Source organism: Hyperolius riggenbachi, chromosome 2 (genome assembly GCF_040937935.1).
Source record: "Hyperolius riggenbachi isolate aHypRig1 chromosome 2, aHypRig1.pri, whole genome shotgun sequence".
Classification (NCBI taxonomy): Eukaryota; Metazoa; Chordata; class Amphibia; order Anura; family Hyperoliidae; genus Hyperolius; species Hyperolius riggenbachi.
The window spans coordinates 194,627,487-194,652,181 of record NC_090647.1 but is presented as its reverse complement, the minus strand read 5'-3'; the positions used below and the strand labels follow the sequence as shown (position 1 = coordinate 194,652,181).

At 42.4% G+C, this 24,695-nt stretch overlaps 1 protein-coding gene across 1 annotated transcript in view; it reads right to left on the bottom strand.

The window, feature by feature from the left end:
* Window positions 1-7,908: 7,908 nt before the first annotated feature.
* The window catches only part of DNAJC3 (DnaJ heat shock protein family (Hsp40) member C3), a 92,935-nt gene continuing 76,148 nt past the window's right edge, over window positions 7,909-24,695 (bottom strand). The window contains exons 10-12 of the mRNA XM_068267929.1: window positions 13,668-13,800; window positions 10,930-11,078; window positions 7,909-8,616 (exon numbers count right to left, since the gene is read on the bottom strand). Of these exons, the coding sequence (XP_068124030.1) occupies window positions 8,465-8,616; window positions 10,930-11,078; window positions 13,668-13,800 (434 nt within the window). The 3' untranslated portion in view covers window positions 7,909-8,464. The remainder of the gene's footprint in view (window positions 8,617-10,929; window positions 11,079-13,667; window positions 13,801-24,695) is intronic.

Sequence of the window (24,695 nt, the reverse complement as noted above, 5' to 3'; positions counted from 1 at the left end):
CCTCTTCCTGTACTGGAAACAATTAGACTGATGTATCTGATCTTAATGTTTTATGTTTTAGCTGCACTACACATACAAATCATAATATCATATTTTCTTTTTCGCTTCAGTGTCTCTTTAAGTACCAGCGGTCTCTGACCCTTTAAGGACCAGAGACCACTGGTACAGAAATGTCAGAATCTTGACGAATCGCCGCAACTGCTGTCACCGCAGCACATCGGGAACCTGGGCAACCCACTCTACCGTTTCTATGACGGCAGAGTTTCTGAGCCGGCCAAGAGCCGCTTTCATTGGCTCCTAGCCTTGTCTCTTTAAGTGGTTACAGCAAACCGAAAGTGAAAATTAACTGGTTAACAATTGTATCCATACAGTAGAATCCCTTTATAGTAACTCCAAGGGACTAAGCAAAGTAGTTTACTATATCAAAAATTGACTCTACACACTTTATATAAAGGACAAATACATATGATGTGCTTGCAACACATCACAATTATTTCAAAACTCGTATCTTCTCATTAATGCCAACATTTCAACCAACAGTACCTTGTTGCCAATAATTTGATACGTGTGCTCGTTGTCCTGTAAGCACACAGGTCGGCTTGCATTACTATGATGGAACCCAACGTGACAATGAGAGTGAGAACTTATGTTCAAATGCACCACAAAACACATTATGATCACACCGTAATATTATAGTCGAACAACGGTTAAACTGTAGAGACACGGTCATGCACAGCCTTCGATTCCTAAAGGAGTTATTAGGCTTTTATAAGTAAAATAAGTGTTACTTACCCGGGGCTTCGTCCAGTCCTAAGCTCCCAGCATGTCCTTCACTGCAGCTCTGCCGTCAGCCGTTTGCCACCGCTGCCTCCCAGTCCCCGGCAATGACGTCAGGCTGACCTGGAGCACTACGATCCGGTCCATGTGGCAGTACAGGCCGACCTCCAGGTTGCCCTGACATCATCGCCGGGGATCGGAAGGCAGCGGCGGCGAGGGATATGCTGGGAGCTTGGGGCTGGACGAAGCCCCGGGTAAGTAGCGCTTATTTTTCTTATAAAAGCCTGATAACTCCTTGAAAAGGACAACTGTAGTGAGAAGAATATGGAAGCTGCCATATTTATTTCCTTTTAAACGATACTAGTTGCCTGGCAGTCCTGCTGATCTATTTAGCTGCAGTAGTGTCTGAATAACACCAGAAACAAGCATGCAGCTAATCTTGTAAGAAACACCTGATCTGCTGCATGCTTGTTCAGGGTCTATGGCTAAAAGTATTAGAGGCAGAAGATCAGCAGGACAGCCAGGTAACTGGTTTTGCTTATAAGGAAATAAATATGGCAGCCTCCATACCACTCTCACTTGAGTTGTCGTTTCAAGGGGAACTGAATTAAGAGGTATACGGAAGCTGCCATATTTATTTCCTTTTAATCAATACCAGTTGCCTTGCAGCAGGGCTGGTCTATTTCTCTGTAGTAGTATCTGAATAACACCAGAAACAAGCATGCAGCTAGTCTTGTCAGATCTGACTTTAAAGTCTGAAACACCTGATCTGCTGCATGCTTGTTCAGGGGCTATGGCTAATAGTATTAGAGGCAGAGGATCAGCAGGGCTGCCAGGCAACTGGTATTGCTTAAAAGGAAATAAACATGGCAGCCTCCATATACCTCTCTTCAGTTCCTCTTTAACCCTAAACATGAATAACTGCATTTTTGAAATATTGAGAGAAAATATAGCTATACATTTAAAATGAAGGATTTGAGTAATATGTTTATACAAGGCTTAAATTACATGTTCTTAAAGGGCCACTATCACAAAAAAGTATAACATTTAAAATACCTGTAAACACATACAAATAAGTAAAAAAAAGCTATAAATTACTTTTCTTCTAGATGTCTGTCACTTACAGTAGGTAGTAGAAATCTGTCAGAACCGACAGGTTTTGGACCAGCTCATCTCCTCATGGGAGATTCTCTGCACGGTCTTTATTCTTTACAAAGACACTCCCTGAAAATTATTTATACAGGTATGCTAGGCAGCCTCCCTATTCACTGCACACTTTTTGGCAGATGGATGAAGCAACTGCCATTCACTAAGTGCTTTTGAAAAGAGATAAAACCTAACACCCCCCCCCTCCCCTATGTGGAGATGGGCTAGTTCAAAACCTGTCAGTTCTGCCAGATTTCTACAACGTACTGTAAGTCACAGCAGCATATGAGAAAAGTAATTTATAGCTCATTTTATTCTGAGAGACATGTATTTCTTATTTGTATAGGTTTACATGTACTTTACAATTTTCGCGATAGTGGTCCTGTAAAGAGGAACTGTAACCAAAGATTGAGCTTCATCCCAATCAGTAGCCGATACCCTTTCCCATGAGAAATATTTACCTTTTCTCAAATAGATCAATACAGATCTCTGTATGGCTGATATTGTGGTGAAACCCCTCCCCGAGTGTGATGTCATAACCATGATCCTGACATCACACTGTGGGAGCCTTGTTGCATTGTGGAAAATAATGGGCTGTTTCCAACTGCTAAGCAACCAGTATCTCCTTCTGTGCATATGTATAGGTTTCAAACAACACAACCTTTTAGCCTAATGCATTCTTAGGAGTTGTGGTTATAGATAATGGCAGTTGGTGAGGTCTGTTTTTTTTCCCCATTTCTGCCAGTAGTAAAGGATTACTGCAGGCTGACTGTAGTTTAAACAATATGAATAAATTACATAATGAATATCAATCATGTTTTGATCTCTTCTTTTTTTAACCTCTCACTTTGAAATGTATTGATTTTCCCCCCCCTTTTCAATAAAGTTCTTCTTTAGAGAGAGAGGCCCTTATTTTCACACCTTATCAATAACATGATTTTAAGCCACCAGCAAGCAAGACAATAGAATAATTTTGAAAACCCCTTTTCACCTACTTTTTAGAACCTTTTTCAATTGCAAAGTACTGAAGATGTGTGTTAAACAGAAGGTGAAAAATTATCTCCTAGGAGAAAACTTCTGAGAAAAGGTGAATTGAATTAGGGCCAGAGAGAGGGAAAAAAAAAGATGAAAGGATAGTTAAATCCTCTTATAATGGAATGAGAAGGTGAAAAATTAACAGCTACACAAAACTCATGTTAAACATGTCTTTAGTTCTAGCTAAATATAAGCAGTACTTTGTTTGAAATTGTGTATTTTATGAACCTGTCCTCATTTATCAGCAACTTGTCCGCAGTTATAATTTCCCAGTAATATAATCACTTGCTGTTCAAACTGTGTGTATCAACTATGATTAGTTCTACAAATTTTTCACAGATTTGCAAGAAATTTTCAGTCTATTTTTGAAGCGACAACTGATTAGTCTAAATTATGGCTGATGAGACATTGATTACTTTTTAATTAAGAAGCTCAAGTTCTGCTTCTGTGTCGTGGTTGGACAACATTTTGCAGAGATCAAGCACCTTCCTCTTCACAACATTAAACATTTACACTCTCTCTTAACAAAGATCTGGAAAACAACCTTAGCCCTGGAACCCACTAGGAGCGCTTTTCTGAGCGCTTTGTGATTTCAAAAGCTCTTGCTAATGTTATCCTATGTGTGTATTCTCACTGGAGCGATGTGATTTTGTAAAAAACCCCCACAGCACTGGATTAGCAAGAGCTTTTCAAATCGCTAGCGCTTAGAAAAGGCTGCTAGTGGGTTTGAGCCCTTAAGCTGCCATATACAATTCTTTGTACCGAATAGATGATTTTTTCAAAAGACCTATCTTGAGGGCTTTTGCATGATTCTCTCCTGCATTGGTGATAGGGCTCTGTGCTGAGTTGCAGATGTGTGAACATGCAAATACGTATGAAGTAAACAAAACGTTTTGTAGTGTGTGTAATGTGGCTTACCGCACTGCAATGCACCACCTATAGCGATGCTCACATGTGCCGTCAGTCTGTTGCAGTGCAACTGCCTGCGGCATTGAAAGTGCGTTACTGCTAAATGCGCATGCAACAAAGTGAAGCATATTTTTCATTGACTGTATGCAACGCACGGATAGAGTGTGATGCCGCTTTCCCAATTTGTCACAATCCTGCAATGCAATGGCCACTGTGAACCTAGCCTTAATCACAATGTTGTTTCTTAGCCACTATATGCAAATAAGACCCTTGATGCTATGACTAGGACTATGCTTATCCTGTATCTAGGCAATTTAGGATCATTTTTCACCAACTTTTTTTCCTGAGTAGTAAGCATAAAACATCCAAAACAAAAACTTGTATGATCCCAAAAAGCAGCAAATTTGTCATCAAGTTTAATTTTAAGCAATTCCAGAAATTCCCTACATAGAATAAAGCCTGGTACACACTTTCAATCATGATTGGCCAATCACTGAGCAATTTTACCACCTCCATGTAGTATGGGGGTTTACTAAACAATATGCTCATAGTATAGCAGGAGCATATTGTGAAAACCCCCATACTACATGGAGGTGGTAAGGGTTAAGCCACGTTTACGCTTAATCAGTTGGTACGCATTTTTTCCCCCCATAGCATAGCATTGTGAAAAATATTTCAGTTAAAAAGTGTGAAAGGTGCCATAGGAAACCATGGGCAGTACTTTGGAAATCAGTTGTCCTTTCAGTTATAACTGAGAGCAACTGATTAAGTGTAAACGGGGCCTTAAGGGCTCTGCCTTTGACATGGGAGACCTGGGTTTGAATCCTGGCTAGGGTCAGTACCTGTTCAGTAAGGAGTTCAAGGCAAGACTCCCTAACACTGCAGGGTGGCCCCTTGAGTGTGTCCCAGTGGCTGCAGCTCTTAAGTCTGACAAGAGAAAATCGCAATACAAATGTTCAGGTTGGGTAAAATTGTTCAGTGATTGGCCAATCATAATTGAAAGTGTGTGCCAGGCTATATATCGTTTCACATAGTACCTTTATTTGTGCAATCAGAACAATCTGTTGGGATTCAAACACTCTTTACAAATGCCCCCTTAAAGGTCCCTATTTCTGCCTCTGATGCTCATTAATATTGGAATGTGCAGGCGCTGCACGGCACTATTACTGGTAAGAACGTCAGCAGAGTAATGCGCTTAGGCCAATTAGTGTGACCTGCGACTCATGGGTAATATGCAATTTTCTTATTACCCAGGACTTGTAGGTCCTGCTAGTTGCACAATACGCTGGAATTAGCACCAGTAATAGTTTCTTGTGCTGCCTGCGCATTTTATGTTCAGGGCAGTCCAGATGAAGCACATCTTTGTCAACTAGCCTCTTCTAATAAACACAGCAAAATACAAAAATAGTGGAAATAAATGTGTAGTTTTAAAGGCTATAGATGTGTTATTTTGTCATGATATCTATATATAATACTGACTATGATACTGTATTACAGTAAATGCTAGTTTTTTTTTAAAAACATATGTGGTTTATAAACTTATGGTACTGGCATTGTCAACACGTTTTCAATAATAAAAACTTTTTCTAGATAAAATGTATATCTGTAGTTCTTTGCAAACCTTTTAGACACTTTACAGAACAGATGTAAAACTGTGAAAGTGCCCAGTACTCACACAACATTCAGTATAAGCTGTGACTAATGAGACTGTTTGGATACTTCAAAGTTTTCTGGTGCAGCAGATGGTCTGTCTCTCTTATACCTATGCTATGCCAGGACTTGTAAGCCTAGGTATGTTACTGTTAGAAGGCATGCCAGTTGCCTAAACAAAGCAGAATTGGCCAGGTACAAGGTCCCTGAGAAGGACCTGCAAAAGGGACATATGGGGCTGAATAAAATAAAAAAAAAAAAAAACAAGAACACCCAAAAGTGTGACAATTTACTCATCACACAATCTTACGTTTTTACAAAACACTTAGTTACTGTACATATGCAAAGACCTAAAATAGTTCTATGTTTTCCCGCAAACTAATGCTTGTACATAACTAATCTTTTGCATAGTTTTATGAAGGTGGCCACTAACTGTTCCGATTTCTGACGAAAAATCGTTCACCACACCATCAACTTACCAATCTTTGCTTCCTATCCATCACGACCACCAAGAAAATCCAAATTTTCGTTCGACGAAAATTCATTCGGGCAACATTTTTTTCACTCATTCATAATCGATTGTGTCCACCAATGGAGATTATTTACAACCAATCCGATTAGAATTTCTGATCACTCGAACGATTTTTCGCTAGAAATTGGACCGTTAGTGGCCAGCTTGACAATCATTTATTCAGTTTTTATTGTGTTATAGGGACTGAATAACTGAGTATGCACGTAAATGGCGTTTGCACTCATCCAACTATCTAACACTATAGAAAGTGCAGTATAAGTGCAGTGTTCTCCCCAGAATTCTTTTTCCAGCCGGGTGGCATGAAAAAGTAGCCAGATGGGGCGAGATGAGAATGCAGGGCCAGCGCTTCTCTGCACAACTCTGCTTACAGCAGAGGAGGAGGTGAGCCGATGACAGCCGGGTGCTCACCAAACTAGCCGGGTGGAGCACCGGCTCAAAGAGCCTGGGGAAGAACACTTAAGTTGGCAATTGCCGTTTCATACATACAGTCTGGCAATACACTGATTGTCTTTTGGGAAGGTCCCCATTTCTATAAACCCATTGGCAGCTTTAAAGAAAACCTGAACTGAAAAGTCAAAATAAGCATACACAGGTCACACTTACCTTCCATGTAGTCTACTCCTCAATCTCTTTCTCCTGTCCCGCGTCCTGTTTGTTCACTGTGATTAAGGAAATTTTCCGTCCTCCATTTTGAAAATGGCCATTACCCATAACCGCTTTCTGGTCAGCACACAGTTAAACTGTAACATCGCCCACTTGAGCCATAGGGAAACATGGACATTACCTGGTACATCAGTTTTCCTCTCAGCTGTAACTGACAGCAACTGATATATTTCAGATCTGACAAAATATTGTCAGAACTGGAAGGGATTATTGTCAGAAGAAAATGGTGAGCTTTTGAGAGGAACTGATGGCAAGGTAACTATGTAATGTTCATTTGAAGTTACCTCATGTGTTTATTTTAAATATTTTTATTCAGTACAGGTTCTCTTTAAAGAGACCCAGTACTGAAAAAAAAAACATCCCCTGGGGGTACTCACCTCGGGAGGGGGAAGCCTGAGGGTCCCAATGAGGTTTCCCCCTCCCCTGTAGCTGCAGGCAATCCAGCACTGGCTTCCTTTGAAGTCTCCAGCAATCCTAGCTCGACAAGCCTGACAAGCTAAATTTATTTACCGTCCCTGGCTCCAGCGGGGACGCTGTTGCAGCTCTCAGCACAGAGATAGGTGGATCTCAGTCGGCTGCGCAGTAGAGCGGCCTGACAGTGTTCTGCTTTTTCCGCCTATCTCCGTACAGAGAGCCGATACTGCGTCTGTGCTGGAGCCAGGAAGGTAAATATTTACATCCCCGCTGTTCGGAGGGGCACAGCGAGACTGCCGTGGGACACAGGAGGACGGGGGAAGCCTCAATCGCATCCAGAGGCTTCCCCCACACGAGGTGAGTACCCCCCAGGGGAACTTTTTCTCGTTACAGGTTTTCTTTAATAGTTATTTCGTTTTGAGACAAGTGCACTGGTTTTGACCTCAGTCGGCAGAACTCATTGTGCTGTAAATTCTTGGAATGCTTTGATCTCTCTGCATAAGAAAATATAGAAACTGAAAGCAGAAGTCCTCTGTTATTGTCCCACCCTGCCCACTAGTGACAAGAGGCCATAAATACACATTACAGCAGTACTAATTACCGGTATTAGCAAGGAAATGTAACAAAGACATAAATTGGCCTGGAACACTTGCAAGCCTCTAAATTGGCTGCTAAATGGTTAAAACAGTGTTATGTGATGATTTCCTGAGCATACCCATGATGTGAATGGCTGTGTGTTCTTTCTAGAAATGCTGGATGTTAATCTATTGTGTAAAACACACTTGTTTCAAGATTTTACAAGGTTTTATTTATTAAAAATATTTCCACACGGCTTACACATTAGCTGTGAAACAAATATCTTAATTATAAATAAATCCAAATGCAATGTCCACTTCCCGTATAATTGTTTTTAGGAAAGGTTTGATTTATGATTAGATTTCCTTAGTGAGCAGTCTGATGCATGAAATCTTGGCACTGGCACATACTGTCCATTCAATACAATTTGGTTTTGGGATAGATACTCCATAGGTTAAAGTCCTGAAATACTCTGTGCAATATCCCTGATACAGTAAGTAAAGTTGGCTACTTACGTATTTCCTCCATTTGAAATGAGCAAGAAAAATAGATTAAACTCTAATTCAAGTCTGTCTCCAATAGTCCTAGAAGAGAATGTAATTGCCATACTGGATATCCAAATGTGTTGTCCAAAAAGTATTTTACTGCACTGGGCTGGACGGCTGCACAGCAGACACTCAGAGACATTGGCCATTCCTACAGTACAGCGCTGTAACATGGATTCTCTCCCAGGAAGGTGCATAGGTGGAACACCACTTTAGTCTAGTTGAAGTTAAATTTAAAGTTGAATTGCCCTCCTGAGCCAAATGGATTGAATCCCTGCCACTGGTTCCATCGATGGAAGTGAGCTCCTCCACCTTGCTGGCTCTCAGGGTCCAATGGATCTTCACCAGCATCAAACCGGCTCCTTTTTTCTATAAATAAACATTTATATGTATTAGAACTGTCTATCCCAAACTATATGATGGTAGAGCTTCTATGAACAACGTTACAGTTTGGGGCACATGTGCCACGTTCCCCTGCATAACATAATCAGTTCATCACCCTGTAACTAATGCATGGTCATACTCCAACTGGTGCATGTAATAGAAGTAAAAGTAATGGGAGATGCTGACTAGTTGCTAGGGAATGAATAGAAACTGCTCTATTGTCAGATATTTATTACATAATCACAGCCATAATTGTTGTAACTTTCTAGACTGTTCTCTAATACATCATCACATTTGACAGTATTGGAGTGTCACATCTGGCCACAGGGCAAACTATATAGAAATGTATACTGTTTTTTACAGAAGCCAGTATGAAAACCCTTTTTTTTTTTTTTACTGAATCTTAACTTACATTTTACAAAGTACTTTACAGAGTATATATTATACAATTTATATCTCAGCAGGCTTTACAATGTTATGTCATTACCTCGTCCTATGACTAATTTTGCCAATTAACCTGCCAGCTTCCTGGCCTGGATTCCAACCAAGGACTCCTGTGCTCCAAGGCAAGTCAGTTAATGCAGAACTGCACATACTGAGTCTGAAACAAACTCCCTCCACACTCTGTAGCAAAAATAATATTTGTTTAGTCGCCAAAATCATTTCTTCCAATTTTCCTGGGCTGAGGTCACATGTTTATGCCTGCAGGAAGCTGCCAACTCTGATACATGTAAAATAGAAATATAAATAGATGATGAAGTTCTCTCTGAGCAAACACCTGTGTTAGCAGCTTCCTGCAGGCATAATCACATGACCCTAGCTTAGGAAAATTGGAAGGAAGCCTTTTTTAGCTTAGATTCAAAACAAGCATTATGTTTGCAAGGCTATGTTTTCTGCCACAAAGATTCCTCGTAGACAGAGGGACAGATTTATCAAAGCATTACCAAGTTTTTTTCTTCTTAAACAGTTCTTACCAGCAGGGGGACTGTTCTGCATGATAAGAAGAATCCTAAATTCTACTTAATAGTGGCAGTTTAGTGTGAATTTCTAGAACTGCACTACGGTTAAGAAAAGTGTAAATCCATTCCTAAACTGCAGCAGATTAAGAAGTGCTTAATAGCACTTCTACAGATTGTGTAGCAGTGCAGGCTAGGCATGATTTGTGAAGTGCTCCTCCCCCTGCTGAATCCTGTGCAGCTATTCTGTGCTTAGTCCTTCCAATGCTGGGCATTGATGCAATACAGCAGCTGTATTGATTACCTCATCAACAGCAATTTCCCTCACACTGCACTGTCTGAGAAACCTTTCTAACTCCCCCTATTTTACAACAGCTTAAGAAGGAATCTGCACTATTTAGTGATTTCTTAAGATGTCTGATAGCGTTCTGCATGGATTTCTAAGAACCTACCAATATTTTGTCTCAGACACTCTTGATAAATGTCCCCCAGTGTATGTTGCAACTATAGTTCAGCAGCGTTAACTCCTCTTGTTAAGGTTGTAGAACTGAGGAAAACTTCATATTTTCTGATAAAAAATAGTTAATTGGGAAAAATGTATGTATTTTAAGCCTTTCACAACAGCGTTCTTTAAATACTAATATTTATTCTGTCTTATGATTTCATTGATGTAAATTTCTAAAATTACCGAATGGTATTGATATGTTGAAGTAATACAGTCTTTTAGCAGTTAAAAAGTTATTTTCTCTAGCTATTGAAATGCACCCACCCCCCTCAAATTTAGAGCACCCTCCTATAGTATTCCCGTACTATGCCATATGGCCCCCATCATGTGCCCCCCCCCCTGAATAGTTCTGCCCTGTACAGTGACCCCTTATGGTGTTCATAGTTTACATTGCCCCTTTGTTCCCCACATTTATAGAGGCCTCTACATAATGCCCCCCCCCCCAAGTCACCTTAGACCATCTGTGTGTTGTGTAGCCTATCCAGCTCCTGATGAGCTGTGCCACAACCTGTAACCGAGATGGGCCAAATTATATTACTCCATTTATTGTAATCAAATCTCAGCATTGTTCCAGTCCTCTCCTTTTTCTATAATCATCGACCTTCTGGATATAACTACACAAATCTGCTTCGTCAAACTCTTTATCAGCCTACAGCAACACTGATCTGTTTTCCTCATGCGCACAAAGAAGGGAATGTAAGAAATGAGTTGATATTATTCCTTGAGCAGAGCAGATAATGACATGAGAGTCTATGCTGTTACATTATCCCTTTTCACAGCAAAGCAAACACATTGACACAGCAGTGACAAGCAGAACAGGTAGCTAAACAACATTACCTGGATCTGTTAAGACTTCTTTAGCAGATGCAATGTCGATGAATTTTTTCTCTGCTTTCTTTTTTTCTTCCTCATCTTGGAAGTTATCAGGGTGCCACTGCTGTGCCAGCTTTCTGTACGCTTTTATGATTTCCTGCTTTTTGGCATTCCTGTGTGTGGCAGTAAAAAAAAGCCAAGTGTGAGAGAGCATACATATTAATAGAATTTCTCTCCGCAGAACATTTTCAGTCTCTCCTACCATCCAGCAAACTCTGAAATATATTCTTGCATCCTCTACATTCAGCAGCCTGCACAATGCAGCAACGTGCCAGTCCGAGGATTGACTAATGCTGAAGGCTCAGCGGCATTCAGATAATGCAGAAGCATAGCAATTTCTAAGTTTTTAGGAAGACATATAAATCTCTTATGTTAAAGTTGAAAAACTTTTTGTGGCTAACTTAGTAATTTTATCTGTACATGGTCCCGTCTGGTATGATGCCTCTGGGCACCGGTTCAACTTGTAACAGAACTGCAATTAGTGGTAGATCAGGTAACATATCTTACTTGTGTACCACTCTCCACTGTTCAATATTATGCTGGAAATACACAGCTCGATTTTGAGCCATTAACCTCTTGCCGACCGCGTCACGCCGATGGGCGTGGCCGCGGCGTCAAGTCCTTGGGCTCTGTTTTGCAGGAGATCGCGCGCATGGTGCACACGCGCATTTCCTGCTTGGGGGGCGGAGCTTCGCCCCGTCTTCAGTCTTCGAGCGGCTATTGCCGCTCAGGAGACTGTTAGACGGCGTGATCGCCGTCTATTTACATGGTGCAGCGCTGCGATCGGCAGCAGCGCTGCACTGGGGACAGCTCTGTGACACGGCTGTCCCCCTGGGGGACAAGAGAGCGATCGGCTCTCATAGGCAGAAGCCTATGACAGCCGATCGCCATAATTGGCTGGCTGGCTGGCGGAAAAAAGGGAGGGAGGGAATTTAAAGAAACAGGGTTTAAAAAAAAAATAAAAAAAAACAACATTTATTAAAAAAAAAAAAAACATGGGGGGAGCCATCAGACCCCACCAACAGAGAGCTCTGTTGGTGGGGAGAAAAGGGAGGGGGGAAATCACTGGTGTGCTGTGTTGTGCGGATCTGCAGCTTAGTCTTAAAGCTGCAGTGGCACATCTCAGTGAAAATGGCCTGGTCACTAGGGGGGTTTAGCACTGCAGTCCTCAAGAGGTTAAGATGGCTTGATAGATCATTTCTGACATGTCCGATCACCGTTCGATCCCATTACAGCTCGATTTCTCATTGCATTTCACAAAAGATAAGCCAAACAAGCGAAAGATAAGAGGGCGCAGAATCGAGTGCCAGAATAGACCCGTGTATTCCCAGCATTAGACAAGAGTCCAGCAACTCCTCTTGCAAGTCTTTAAAAAAAAAAAACAGGGAAGGAGCTCTGCTTTGTTGGTCCCTCAGAACAGTTTTGGGAATAAACACTTAGCTAGAGTCCCGGCCAAGCACCATTATAAGTATATGGGAGTAACGCCTGTTATAGTAAACCCGGGTATAATACAACTTCTGTTATAGTAAATCTGTTTTTTTGGCCCACTGCGGTATTCTGTATCCGGCCATAGTGGAAACTGGGTGGGAGCATACGTCCTACGGAGACCCATGAGCCATAGTTGGTGGGAGGGCTGATAGCCATTTGTAGCCTGCTCACTATCTGCACATTACTACTACTGGATTACCTCAGAAGCACCAGCCAGTGAGACCTATGCTGTCTGTGTAAGCTGCCAGGGATGAGCAACAGATGAATTCCGAATAGGTACAACCCGAAAGGAGGACGTGCGGTAGTCACGTGACCGTGAATTGGAGTGTAGCGTGAGTTTAACCCACCCACGGCACCACCCCTGCTCAGGTGGAGTGCTAATTACCTGGATGCATTCCGAATAAAACCTATTTCGAATCCATCCATTGCTCATCCCTGTGAGCTGCTGTCTGATTACTGAGGGAATTGCCTGTCATCTGTGACTTGCTTGTGCATGGCTACCACGCTACAGTATCATCCAGGCTGCACAGACGTGTTGTGGACATAGGAGCACACAATGTACTGTACCTGCATTAACAGGCGAGAACTAGGCTTCCTTTGCAAGCTGTTGTGTGATTATTGCATGCAAATCCCTGCATATTGGCATTATGCATCTAGCTTAGATGTGGTCTGTGCTCACTTGCTGAAGCACTGAAAAGAGAAAAGGACTCCCAATTATTGACTGAATTAGGTAAGATACATTACCATAGTATACTTTTATGATGTGGGCTCTGGTAAAATTATTTCTACTCTTTATAATTTGATAGTAGTGGAAAGTAGTTGAAAAGACCATGTGCAGAAGATATTAAAGGTACATGCGATCTGATATAGTCATTCAGGGCCCACTGGAGTGCTTTCAACAGTGCTTTGCCCTTTCAAGGATTCCAAAAGCGCTGGGCACATAGAAGTCTATGGTGGTGATTCCACTGCAGCATTTTCAGAACAATTTTATTCAAGGAATGGAGGGTCCAAAATCACATTCCTTGAAAACGCTCCAGAAGGCGCTTGGCATTTTGTGATCACATTGCAATCAATGATAAGCTAAATGATGGGCATCACGTCTGTAATGAAGAGTTGTGGTTCCGCGCCAGCACTTTAGGTTTTCAATACAAACTGGCTAAGTGCAGTTGATTAACATGAACAATAAGTAAAAATGTGAAAGAATTGCAACATACCTCTTTACACCCAATATCTTGTAGTAATCCCTCTTCTGAGACTGTTTCAGAAGCCTCTGTGCTTTTTCTAGACTTTCTTTGATCTCTTTGTCATTTTCACTGTGCTGCTGGGCAGTTTCATAGTCCCGTATAGCTACCAAAAAGAAGCAGAATAGATCTATCAGTCACCTCATCCATTGCACATACATTGCCTTGTGTTATAGCAAAACTAAGCTAATCAGAGGCAAGAGCTGCTCCAATTGCCTCATCTGAAGGACCTTGTGCAATAACAGATGCAGCCGCTCCTCTTAATAAGGGAACATTAAGCCTTAGCCAAGCACAGAGTGGATTGTTAAGTTTTTTTAATTTGCAAAGGGTCATTTTTTGCCATTTAATTTAGTGAGGGAAAAAAGACATTAAAGACGTTATAGTAAACTCTGATATAGTAAACATTCGGGTATAGTAAGCTAATCATCCAGATCCCAGCCAAGCTTCATTATAAGTATATGGGAGTAATGTCTGGTATAGTAAACCCTGATCTAATAGAACTTCTGTTACAAATGACCTGTTTTCGTGGCCCCTTCAGTATTCTGTATCTGGCTAGAGTGGAAATAGGCCGGGCACATGCGTCATATGTCAGAGACCCATAAGCCATTGTTGATGGGCAGGCTGGCAGCCACTTGTAGCCTGCTTGCTATCTGCACACTATTCTGGGCCTGCTTGGATTACCTCTGAAGAAAAACTGCCCCCAAATGGCTTTATTGCATATAGGAACAGTAGACTTGCCGACCAAAGAAAGATTGCTATATAATCATATGATCCTATCTACTAGAATTATTATCTCTGAAAATTGGAAATCTAAATGTATCCCATCAATCGATAAAGTCTTAAAATCTGTTGAATTCAATCTACAAGCAGAAAAAACATGGGCTATTAAATCAGGAAATGTAAAATCATTCTTGGTTAGAGCAAGTCTATGGTCCTTATATGTAATCAAATAGTGGTATTTGGTAGTAATAACTTCTCACAGAGAGAGATACAGTATCTACCTTGGTTTATCTATTACTTGTATGCCATATGACAGGCACTGTGACAATCACATCTGGTTCTCAGCACTGAAAAGATACAACTTGATACACTTAAGGTGGCCATACACGGTACAGTAAAAACGTTCGATTTTCCCGTTTATTCGATCTAAATGATCGAATTGAATGAAAGTTGAAAATATTTTTTTTTTCGATCAAGAAATTTGAACAATTTTCCAGTTTTTTCAGGAAAAATGATCGGACATGCTGGAAAAATCTTTATAATCGATCTAATGGAATAATCGAACTAAATTATCTAATTGAAAAATTGTACCATGTATGGCCACCTTAAGTGTAGTATGTGTTAGTTTAGTCTAGTTTAAGATACCCAATAGACTACATAAAGTATACGGTTGATAAAGGGTTGTTTTCATCAAAATAGTATTAATATCAATCTGTTCTGTAATATTGACTGTGACTCTTTAGGAAAGTGAGATGCGTCTTCGGGGAACTTAGTAGGAGTGTTTAATCCCCCAGTTACCCAGAAGTTCTGCTCCAGTGAAAGGTTAACATCCAACTATATGTCACAGTTACTAATACCAACAATGCTACTCAGATACTGTACCATCCACTAGCATTTTACCTTCATTGTATCTGGTATATAATGACTATGTTATACACTTATATGTTTATTGTTATTTACATAAACAATGTACAATCTTACTGATATTGTTGAAATGTGGCCATTTAGGCCTTGTTGTAAATTTAAGAAAATTTCCCAATAAAAATTATTGAAACAAAGAAAAACTGGTGAGACCTGTGCTTCCGTAAGCTGCTGCCTGATCAGTGAGGGGATTTCCTATCATATGTGACTTGCTTGTGCATGGCTGCAACGCTACAGTATCATCCAGGTTGCACAGAAATGTGGACAGAGGAGCACACTCTCAGTACTGCACTTGCATAACTAGTGAGATCTATGCTTTTCGTGCGTGATTATTGCATGTAAATCCCTGCCTATTGAGCACTGTGCATATAGCTTAGATGCTGTCTGTGCTTGCTTGCTGAAGCATTGAAAATCGAAAAGGACTCCCAATTATTGACTGAATTAAGATCCAGTACTATAGTATGCTTCATGCACTTGAATATGACCATTTCTGATATAGTAAACTTCTGATATAGCAAACCACTTTTCCCAGTCCTTTGGAGTTTACTATTAAAGGGATTATACTTTGTTTTGTATAAATTGTCACTACCTTTCCGAGTTGTTCTTCCTCTAAGTCGCCGTGTGTGTGTGACATGCAACTGCCACCTCGGAGCTCCAATGCGGAGTTCTATTTTAGGTCTAACTCCAAGGTGTCTTAAAGGGAAGGTTCAAGCAAAAAAAAAAAAAGAGCTTTACTTACCTGGGGCTTCTACCAGCCCCATGTAGCCATCCTGTGCCCTTGTAGTCACTCACTGCTGCTCCAGTCCCCCGCTGGCAGCTTTCTGACCTCGGAGGTCAGGGCCACATTGCATACATTTTTACGCATTCCAGCTAGTGCAGGAACAAAAATTTACGCGTTGCACCACTAACGCGTAAAAGTGTATGCGTTAATGTTCCTGCACTAGCGGAAATGTGTAAAAATGTACGCAATTCGGCTCTGACCTCCGAGGTCAGAAAGCTCCCAGCGGGGGACTGGAGCAGCAGTGAGTGACTACGAGGGCACAGGATGGCTACATGGGGCTGGTAGAAGCCCCAGGTAAGTGAAACTCTTTTTTTTTTTGCTTGGACCTTCCCTTTAAGTAAGACAAAGTATTTGCATCAGATGATTTCCAAGCAGATGTTCCCTCTCAGCAAGTGTTACATTTGTCTTTTGTGCTGTTTCCCAGTAAGACAGCAGGAGGTGCCAACCAATTTATATTACTTAGACACTTGACAGCTCCGTGCAAATCTGTCCTGAAGTATGACATGAATACATGAATCTGGGAACATTACTCCTGAATTTCCAGCAATGAGAAACGACAGAAGGGCCACTACAAATCTGAAATTCTCACAAGGCGAATCGTCTCCTACATGCAGGAGCAACATCATCATGCATCAGTGTCGCGCATCAGCAGCCCTGGGAGGTTTCCAGCAACATCTATAAATATCGCTTATTCTCCACCAACAAATGCCTTGATAAACTGCAAATAAAAAAGTGCATTCGCCATCAGGTGCAGATAAGCAGATGCTCTGCCTGACATTTACCACTTTGTCAAAACACTCCGCTTACCCGCCGCTGACAAGTTAATATACTGCCCAGCCACTAAAACTCAGCAGGAAGTCACAATATCATGTGTGCTACGTGAAAAGTAGCAGTGAATAAACGTGAATTACACCACATCTGTGGTCATGTCAGTACCACGGCGGAGGTGCTAAACTAACGTTTAACATGGAGAGGCAGTAGAGGAAAACAAAATACAGATTTGACGCAATGAGATCATGGTTCAGCATCTCACCATTCTATTCAAGAAGTCTTGTGTAATGAAACAATATAATGTACACTGAGCAGCTAAACCAAACACCCTTCCTGATATTCTATAGGCTCTCCTAGAGCCACCAGTACCGAGTGGTGTTAAAACAACGAAGGAGATTTGGGCACAGCGGCGCCACCCTAGGCCGTAATAGGAATTCCGGCTATAGCGGCACTCAGTGACTGATTTGGGTGGGGTGCCGTCAATAGACGGAGCTTAAATTACCTTGTAACACTGTAATTTGGCTGCCAGCTATTGCATCATTGCCAATGAATTACATCATTCCCCCACTATACATGACGGCCTGGAGGGGGAATAGTAATTAGCGCCGCCGGGACTTGTGTAGAAGCAGGGTAAGCCGTATAGCGACTGTATCCTGCGCCGAAGTCTCCCGGCTGCATATTCATAGGTATGCACCAGTACATCCCACAGATAAATGACACACAAGCACTCATCCACACATATGATCTAGAACAGTGTTTCTCAACATTTTATTGGTATGTACCCCTTTTAAAACCCTGTACTCACCAAGTACCCCCTGGCATAGTAAACATTATCACAAGTACCCCTTGACAAATATATACCTAATAGTAGTACATAATTGGTTCTAAACAATTTCCAAGCATTTACTGTTGCTTTTAATCAGCTAAAATACTAATTTGTTGTTTAAATAAGATTGATCGGTTTTCTAAAACTCAAAATTTGTTATTCTTGGTTAAGTATATCAAGCCTGAGTACCCCCTGGAACCATCAGAAGTACCCCCAGGGGTACGCGTACCACATGTTGAGAACCTAGGATCTAGAAGAAAATGTCAGTCATTCATCAGATTAGGTCACCCTCTTTCACTGTTCCAAGGTCCAGGACTGTTCACTTGCCCGCTATAGGTGCTTTCAGTGGCAGCCAGCAATTGGCATGAGCCCTTTGATTAGTGTCCAGCTACAGAAGCCCCATACACAGCAGGAAATGATGCACTGCGGGTTCTGACACTCTCATGGCCAGCAGTATTAGCAGGGCATGGCATAAAAAAAGAAATAGAACAAGCATGAAGTTTTTCAGCAGTTTAACCTACAACAGCCCATCTGTAAAATCTGACCAGAAGAGCTATCCTCAGATTCCCATACACATTTATGTTGATTCGCTGGTTGTCCTTGCCTCAGCCAAGAACAATCAGCAAAGACATCAAAATATGTATATGGCTTTATTTAACTTCTTGTTGACCGCTCCATGCCAATTAGCATGAAAGTGGCGGCAGCCACAGGACCACTCCACGCCAATTGGCGTGAATGGCCTATGGGGCTAGCATGCGAGCGCGCATCGCCACACGCATTAGACGGCGAAACCGCAGTCTATTAACATACTACAGCTCTGCGATCTGAGGCAGCTCTGTACTGGGGACAGCCATGCGACACAATTGTCCCCCTGGGGGAAACAGAAGCGATCGGCGAAAGCTTATCACAGCAAATCGCTGTGTTAGGCTGACAGGGGGAGGGTGGGGAGGAAAAAAAAAAGCATTTTTATAAAAAATAAATAAACATTGGGGGAGCGATCAGACCCCAACCAACAGAGAGCTCTGTTGGTGGGGAAACAAGGGGGGAAATCACTTGTGTTCTGAGTTGTGCGGCCCTGCAGCAAGGCCTTAAAGCTGCAGTGGCCCAATTTATGAAATTGGCCTGGTCTTTAGGGGGTTTAACACCGTGGTCCTCAAGTGGTTAAAGGATAAGTGGTCTTTAGACATAAATAAGCCAAATCATCTCAAATTGTCTTTTGATCTATAAATTCTAATTAAAGATTACAACCCCTCCTCCGCTGGTCAGACAGCGTAATGGCAAGTTTGTTGCCTTTGATGTGGGATTTGAGCCCTCAGACAAGGGTTCGGATTCTGGCTCACAAAGTAAGGAGTATTTGGCCAATGCTCCCTAATGATCTTGGTCACCCATGGAGCGCGCTTTAAAGAGAAACTGCAACCAAGAATTGAACTTCATCCCAATCAGTAGCCGATACACCCTTTCCCACGAGAAATCTATTCCTTTTCTCAAACGAATCATCAGGGGGCTCTGTACGGCTGATATTGTGGTGAAACCCCTTCCCACAGTGTGATGTCAGGACCATGGTTCTTACATCACACTGTGGGTGCCTTGTTGCAATGTGGTAAATAACAGCTGTTTACAGCTGTTTCCAACTGCCAAAAAAGCAAGCAGCATTTCCTTCCACTGACATCACCTGCCAGCAGTAAAAATGTCACCATGTGATAAATGTCAGAACGTAAATGAGTGAAAGGAAAGATTTTACAATGGGCAAACACTGACTGAGGGCTGGAACCCACTAGAGTGATTTTCTGAGTGTTTAGGGAGCAATTCAAACCGCTAGCCCTCAGCTAATGTTAATGGATGGGCCAAATTCCACTGGAGCGATTGCGATTACCAAATCGCAAAACTCAGGACATGCAGCATTTTTCGCGTTTAGCGTTAGAGTTTCTGCAATGTAAAGTATATAAACACTGGCGTAATCACTCGTCAAAACCGACCCAGAGTAATTTTGCAAGCGTTTTTACATTACTGCACACTAACAAAATAAGAATTAATAGAAAGGACCAATCAGAATTAAAACCACTAATCGCTAAACAACTGCTGGCAAATTAAACTTTTTAAAATCACTCCTAAAAACACTCATGAAATAGCTTACAAACCGCTCATACAAAACGCTAGCGATTGCGATTAGCGATAGCGTTTTGTAGTGGGTTCCAGGCCTAAATCATTTATACACTAGTCTACCTACGCCCGTTTAAACATGGGCTCTAGGTAGAGAAATTACCGCCGCCAGTCAGTGCGCGCGCCCACCATGCGCACACGGCCGCCCTAGCCCGACCTCCCGCCCCAACGGCTGTCTGTACTGCACACATGCCCTGTACAAAAAAAAGCCACTGACGGACAGAAAGTAGATGACGCAAAGACAGTTATTTTGTATAGGATAATTATTGTAAAAATGAAGCACTTTTTCTATTACATTATTTTCACTTTAAGTGGCTGCAGCTCTGGTGCTTTAAGTCTGCCAGGAGGAAAGCATGATATAAAATGTTCTGTCTGTCCTCCAATACCCTTTAAAAGTTTGGAACTGTTTTGTATACTTCCTGTTTCCTGCTGTTTGTTCATGTGCAGCTCTCCCTGTTGCTTGCAAGCCACTGTTGTCCAAGTCACTGTTGTCCATAGATGTGTGTAACAACATTACCAGCTTGCATATCTGTTCTAATAACTGATCTGGGCAAAAACAAGGAGGGAACAGATCACAGAGAGCAGTAATCAGACCTGAAGTGCAGACTCCGATCACAAATAGTGTTATGCTAGGTACACAGAATAGAATTTTCTGGCAGATTTACCTGCCAGAGCGATTTCTTTTCACCATGTCTTATCTGACATTTTTGATCGATTTTCTGATAGTTTTGCCATTCAATTTGATGGAAAGCCATTGGAAAATCGATCGAAATTCAGATCGGACATGTTGGAAAAATTCAATCTGGCAGTTAAATCTGCCATAAAATTGTATCGTGTGTACCTAGCATTACACACAGCCTTGAACAGCAGTGATAGGTTTCAAGGGAGCACAGAGAAGTGGTCAGACCAGCAGGTGGGCTGCAGCCACGGTAACCATGGTTTATGTATACTGACTACCAGAAGAAGGAATGCTTTTTTTGCATTTATCCAATTATGTTTTCATGAATAAAGTAAATTAAAAATGTCAAATAAAAGGCTATTCTGCTTTTTGTTTTTTTTAAATATCATCAATGCCATTCAACTTGGCACTGAAAAACTGAAGTTCACATACTAATAACTGCATAGTTATCCCTCAATAACCCGTAACCTACCGGTAATTATAACTGTATGGTCCACAGACAGATGATTGTTCAGGTGAAGACCGATCTTGAGTACAAGTGTAATTAGGTAGCCAGGCGAGCAGCAGGTTTGTACAGTGAGCGTTTCTAAAGAGTCACCTGAATCACTAAGAATTGTTTCGGGTGACAGCAATCAAGCATGCTGAGAGAATTCTCTGATCAACCTAGCTGACTGTTAATAAGCCAGCACATGTCACCTAGCAGCTCAGTGTGGCCAATGATTAGATACAACTGGTGGCCAATAATGCCAGATCAGTATGTTATTTTCATACAGCTTTCTTACACTGTACTTGTGTTTAGGCAAACACACCTATTGCAAAGCATTCCTACAGAAAATTCCAGGTTGGAGTGTCACAGTTTTCTGCAGATGCCTGACTATATACATAGCCTTGAGGAAGAGTTACAAGGCTTCCTGCTCTGGGCAGTTAGTCGCTCCTCCAGAAAAAGGGACAAAGCTACCTGCTCTGGGCAGGTAGTTGCTCCTACAGGAACAGGGACAAGGCTTCCTGCTCTGGGCAATTAATCGCTCCTGCTTGAGAAGGGACAAGGCTTCCTGCTCTGGGCAGTTATACGCTCCTGCAGGAAGAGGGACAAGGTTTCCTGCTCTGGGGAGTTAGTTGCTCCTGCAGGAAGAGGGACAAGGCTTCCTGCTCTGGGCAATTAATCGCTCCTGCTGGAGAAGGGACAAGGCTTCCTGCTCTGGGCAGTTATACGCTCCTGCAAGAAGAGGGACAAGGCTTCCTGCTCTGGGCAGTTATATGCTCCTGCAGGAAGAGGGACAAGGTTTCCTGCTCTGGGCAGTTATACGCTCCTGCAGAAAAAGGGACAACACTTCCTGCTCTGGGCAGTTATACGCTCCTGCAGGAAGAGGGACAAGGCTTCCTGCTCTGGGCAGTTATACGCTCCTGCAGAAGAAGGGACAAGGCTTCCTGCTCTGGGCAGTTGGTCGCTTCTGCAGGAAGATGGACAAGCCTTCCTGCTCTGGGCAGTTAGTTGCTCCTGCTGGAGAAGGGACAAGGCTTCCTGCTCTGTGCAGTTAATCGCTCCTGCAGGAAGAGGAACAAGGCTTCTTGCCTTGGGCAAATAGTCGCTCCTGCAGGAAGAGTGACAAGGTTTCCTGCTCTAGGCAGTTAATCGCTCCTGCAGGAAGGAGGAACAAGACTTCTTGCCTTGGACAAATAGTCACTCCTGCAGGAAGAGGGACAAGGTTTCCTGCTCTAGGCAGTTAGTTGCTCCTGCAGGAAGAGGGACAAGCCTTCCTGCTCTGGGCAGTTAGTTGCTCCTGCAGGAAGAGGGACAAGCCTTCCTGCTCTGGGCAGTTAGTTGCTCCTGCTGGAGAAGGGACAAGGCTTCCTGCTCTGTGCAGTTAATCGCTCCTGCAGGAAGAGGAACAAGGCTTCTTGCCCTGGGCAAATAGTCGCTCCTGCAAGAAGAGGGACAAGGCTTCCTGCTCTGGGCAGTAATACGCTCCTGCAGGAGTAGGGACAAGGCTTCCTGCTCTTGGCAGCTAGTCGCTCTTGCAGGGAGAGGGACAAGACTTCCTCCTCTGGGCAATTAGTCGCTCCTGCAGGAAAAGGGTCACTCAGCAGAGTTATATGTTCCATTCGCGTTTAATTTGGGTGCAGGGAAGAAGGCTGTGCCTGTGTTAGGTAATCTCGGCAATATAAACAATATATTCCTCTACTGATGAGCTAAAATGTCCTTCCTTCTGCAGGTAATCCGTGGTTTGGCTAATGCCTGCACCCAAACTACACAGATTTAATTGTGGCGCCCAAATCTGGCACAGCATGGGTGCCAAGCGTGTGTCAAAGAGACCTGCTTCGCACTCAGCATGCACTGCACACAACATGGAAGTTGTCCTACTATGGATAAAATAAAATTTATTTGGGTTTTCTTTTCATTTTAGATGTTCTAACATGGCTACAAAGTTAAAGGAAAAGATAATTTTTAATCAACTTAAAGTCCAATGAAACCCTGCCAGCAACCTGCATTTGCAATCTAATAATAATCAATGGAGACTCAGCTAAAGCGCAGAGTTTAGGGCCAGGACAGCTTGGGGGAAGGAGTTTCATAGAGAGGGTCCTGAAGTAAAGACCCGATGGGAGTAGGTTGAGGTAACTGTTGTTCGAGTGGGAGGGATCGTTTGCAATCCTGGCTGCTCTGGTTTGCAGTCTGGAGGAGTACAGAGGAGTCCCAATGATCGGATTTGATGACTCTCCAGAGCTTGTGCTTGTCCCTGCTTGAGTGGAAACAAGTCAGAAGGGCACGAGACATGCCAAACTGGTGCAGGAAGAATAGCTGTTGCTGGGCTTGTTTCAGTGTTTTTGAGAGGTTTTCTTCCCACCTTAGATCGCTAGAGATGGTGACACCCAGGAGGCGAGCGCTGGGGCTCTGGCAGCCTCTGAACCCTCAATGAGAACTGGGGGAGTTCAGGGGGGTTAGTCCTGAAGTTGATGGTCAGTTGCAAGTTTTTTGTTGAGTTGAAGACAAGTTTATTCAGTTCGAGGTCTTATGGCCGGTAAGGCCGGCTTCAGTTTTTCAAGGAACACGTTATTAATCGTTTAAGGGTTTAACTAGGCTTTCATTTAAATGGCTTGTGTAGCAAAACTATAACTCTCATCATTTCTTTAGTGAAAATGAAACTGCACTTTTACAACCTGTCACTCAGATGATGGGATACTTTAACTTCTGGAATACTCTATAGCTGGCCATACACTATACAATTTGTGGTAGATCACATAAATAATCTTACCCAACGTTAATCTCACCCCCACAGCTGCTAGTTATGTACTGCCTAATACAGTACAAAGCTATGAAAACCTCAAATGTGAACTGCTGCTGCCTGCGATTTATTCAGCATTCGTCCATTGGAAACGCTTTCCTCTCTCTAATTTATAATCTAAAATCACAAGCAGCACCATCTTTAGTGTTGGCAGGTGAACTTTGTGGAATGTTTGTTTCTGAGAATACCAAAGCCAGTACAAAAGACACCTGGTCTCCCAGAATACTCTGGGAGTGAGAATACCACATATGTAATCAGCCTAGGCTAAGAATCACCGGGAGAGCAGGGTAACATACAATATACAGCAATATATAGTTATAGGAAAGGTTTCTGATGCTGTATCCAGGAAAATTACAGTAAAAGTGGGTAACCTAAGTAATTTACTGCATTCTACTATATGCCGTTACGGTGCCTGTTTAAATTGGCTTTGAACTTACTGGCTTGCTTATTTATTGTCTGTCTGTTCGGACCCATATCAGCCAATTTAGATATCAGTCCACAAAGATCAGGTGACTGAAGGATGAATCTTGATTGGTTGCTATGAATTTCAGGTGGCCATACATCAGGCGATGGTCAATCGACCATCCGATCTGATTATTATAATCAGAATCAGATGAAAATCAGTGCTGCCAAGTACATGCCTGATCGACGATGCAACCAATTTTGGGCCGAAATTGGTTGCATTAATCGGCTGAACATGCTGCAAGATGCAGGGCCGATGTGATCAATCGTGTGTGCAGCGGTAGCAGCAAACGATATCAGGACGAGCGACAAACACGATGAAATCCCCGCTGTTCCCGGGTGTATAAATGTGCTGTAAGTTTGCGTTTATACATTACCTGTCCTGTGTCGAGGTGCCAGT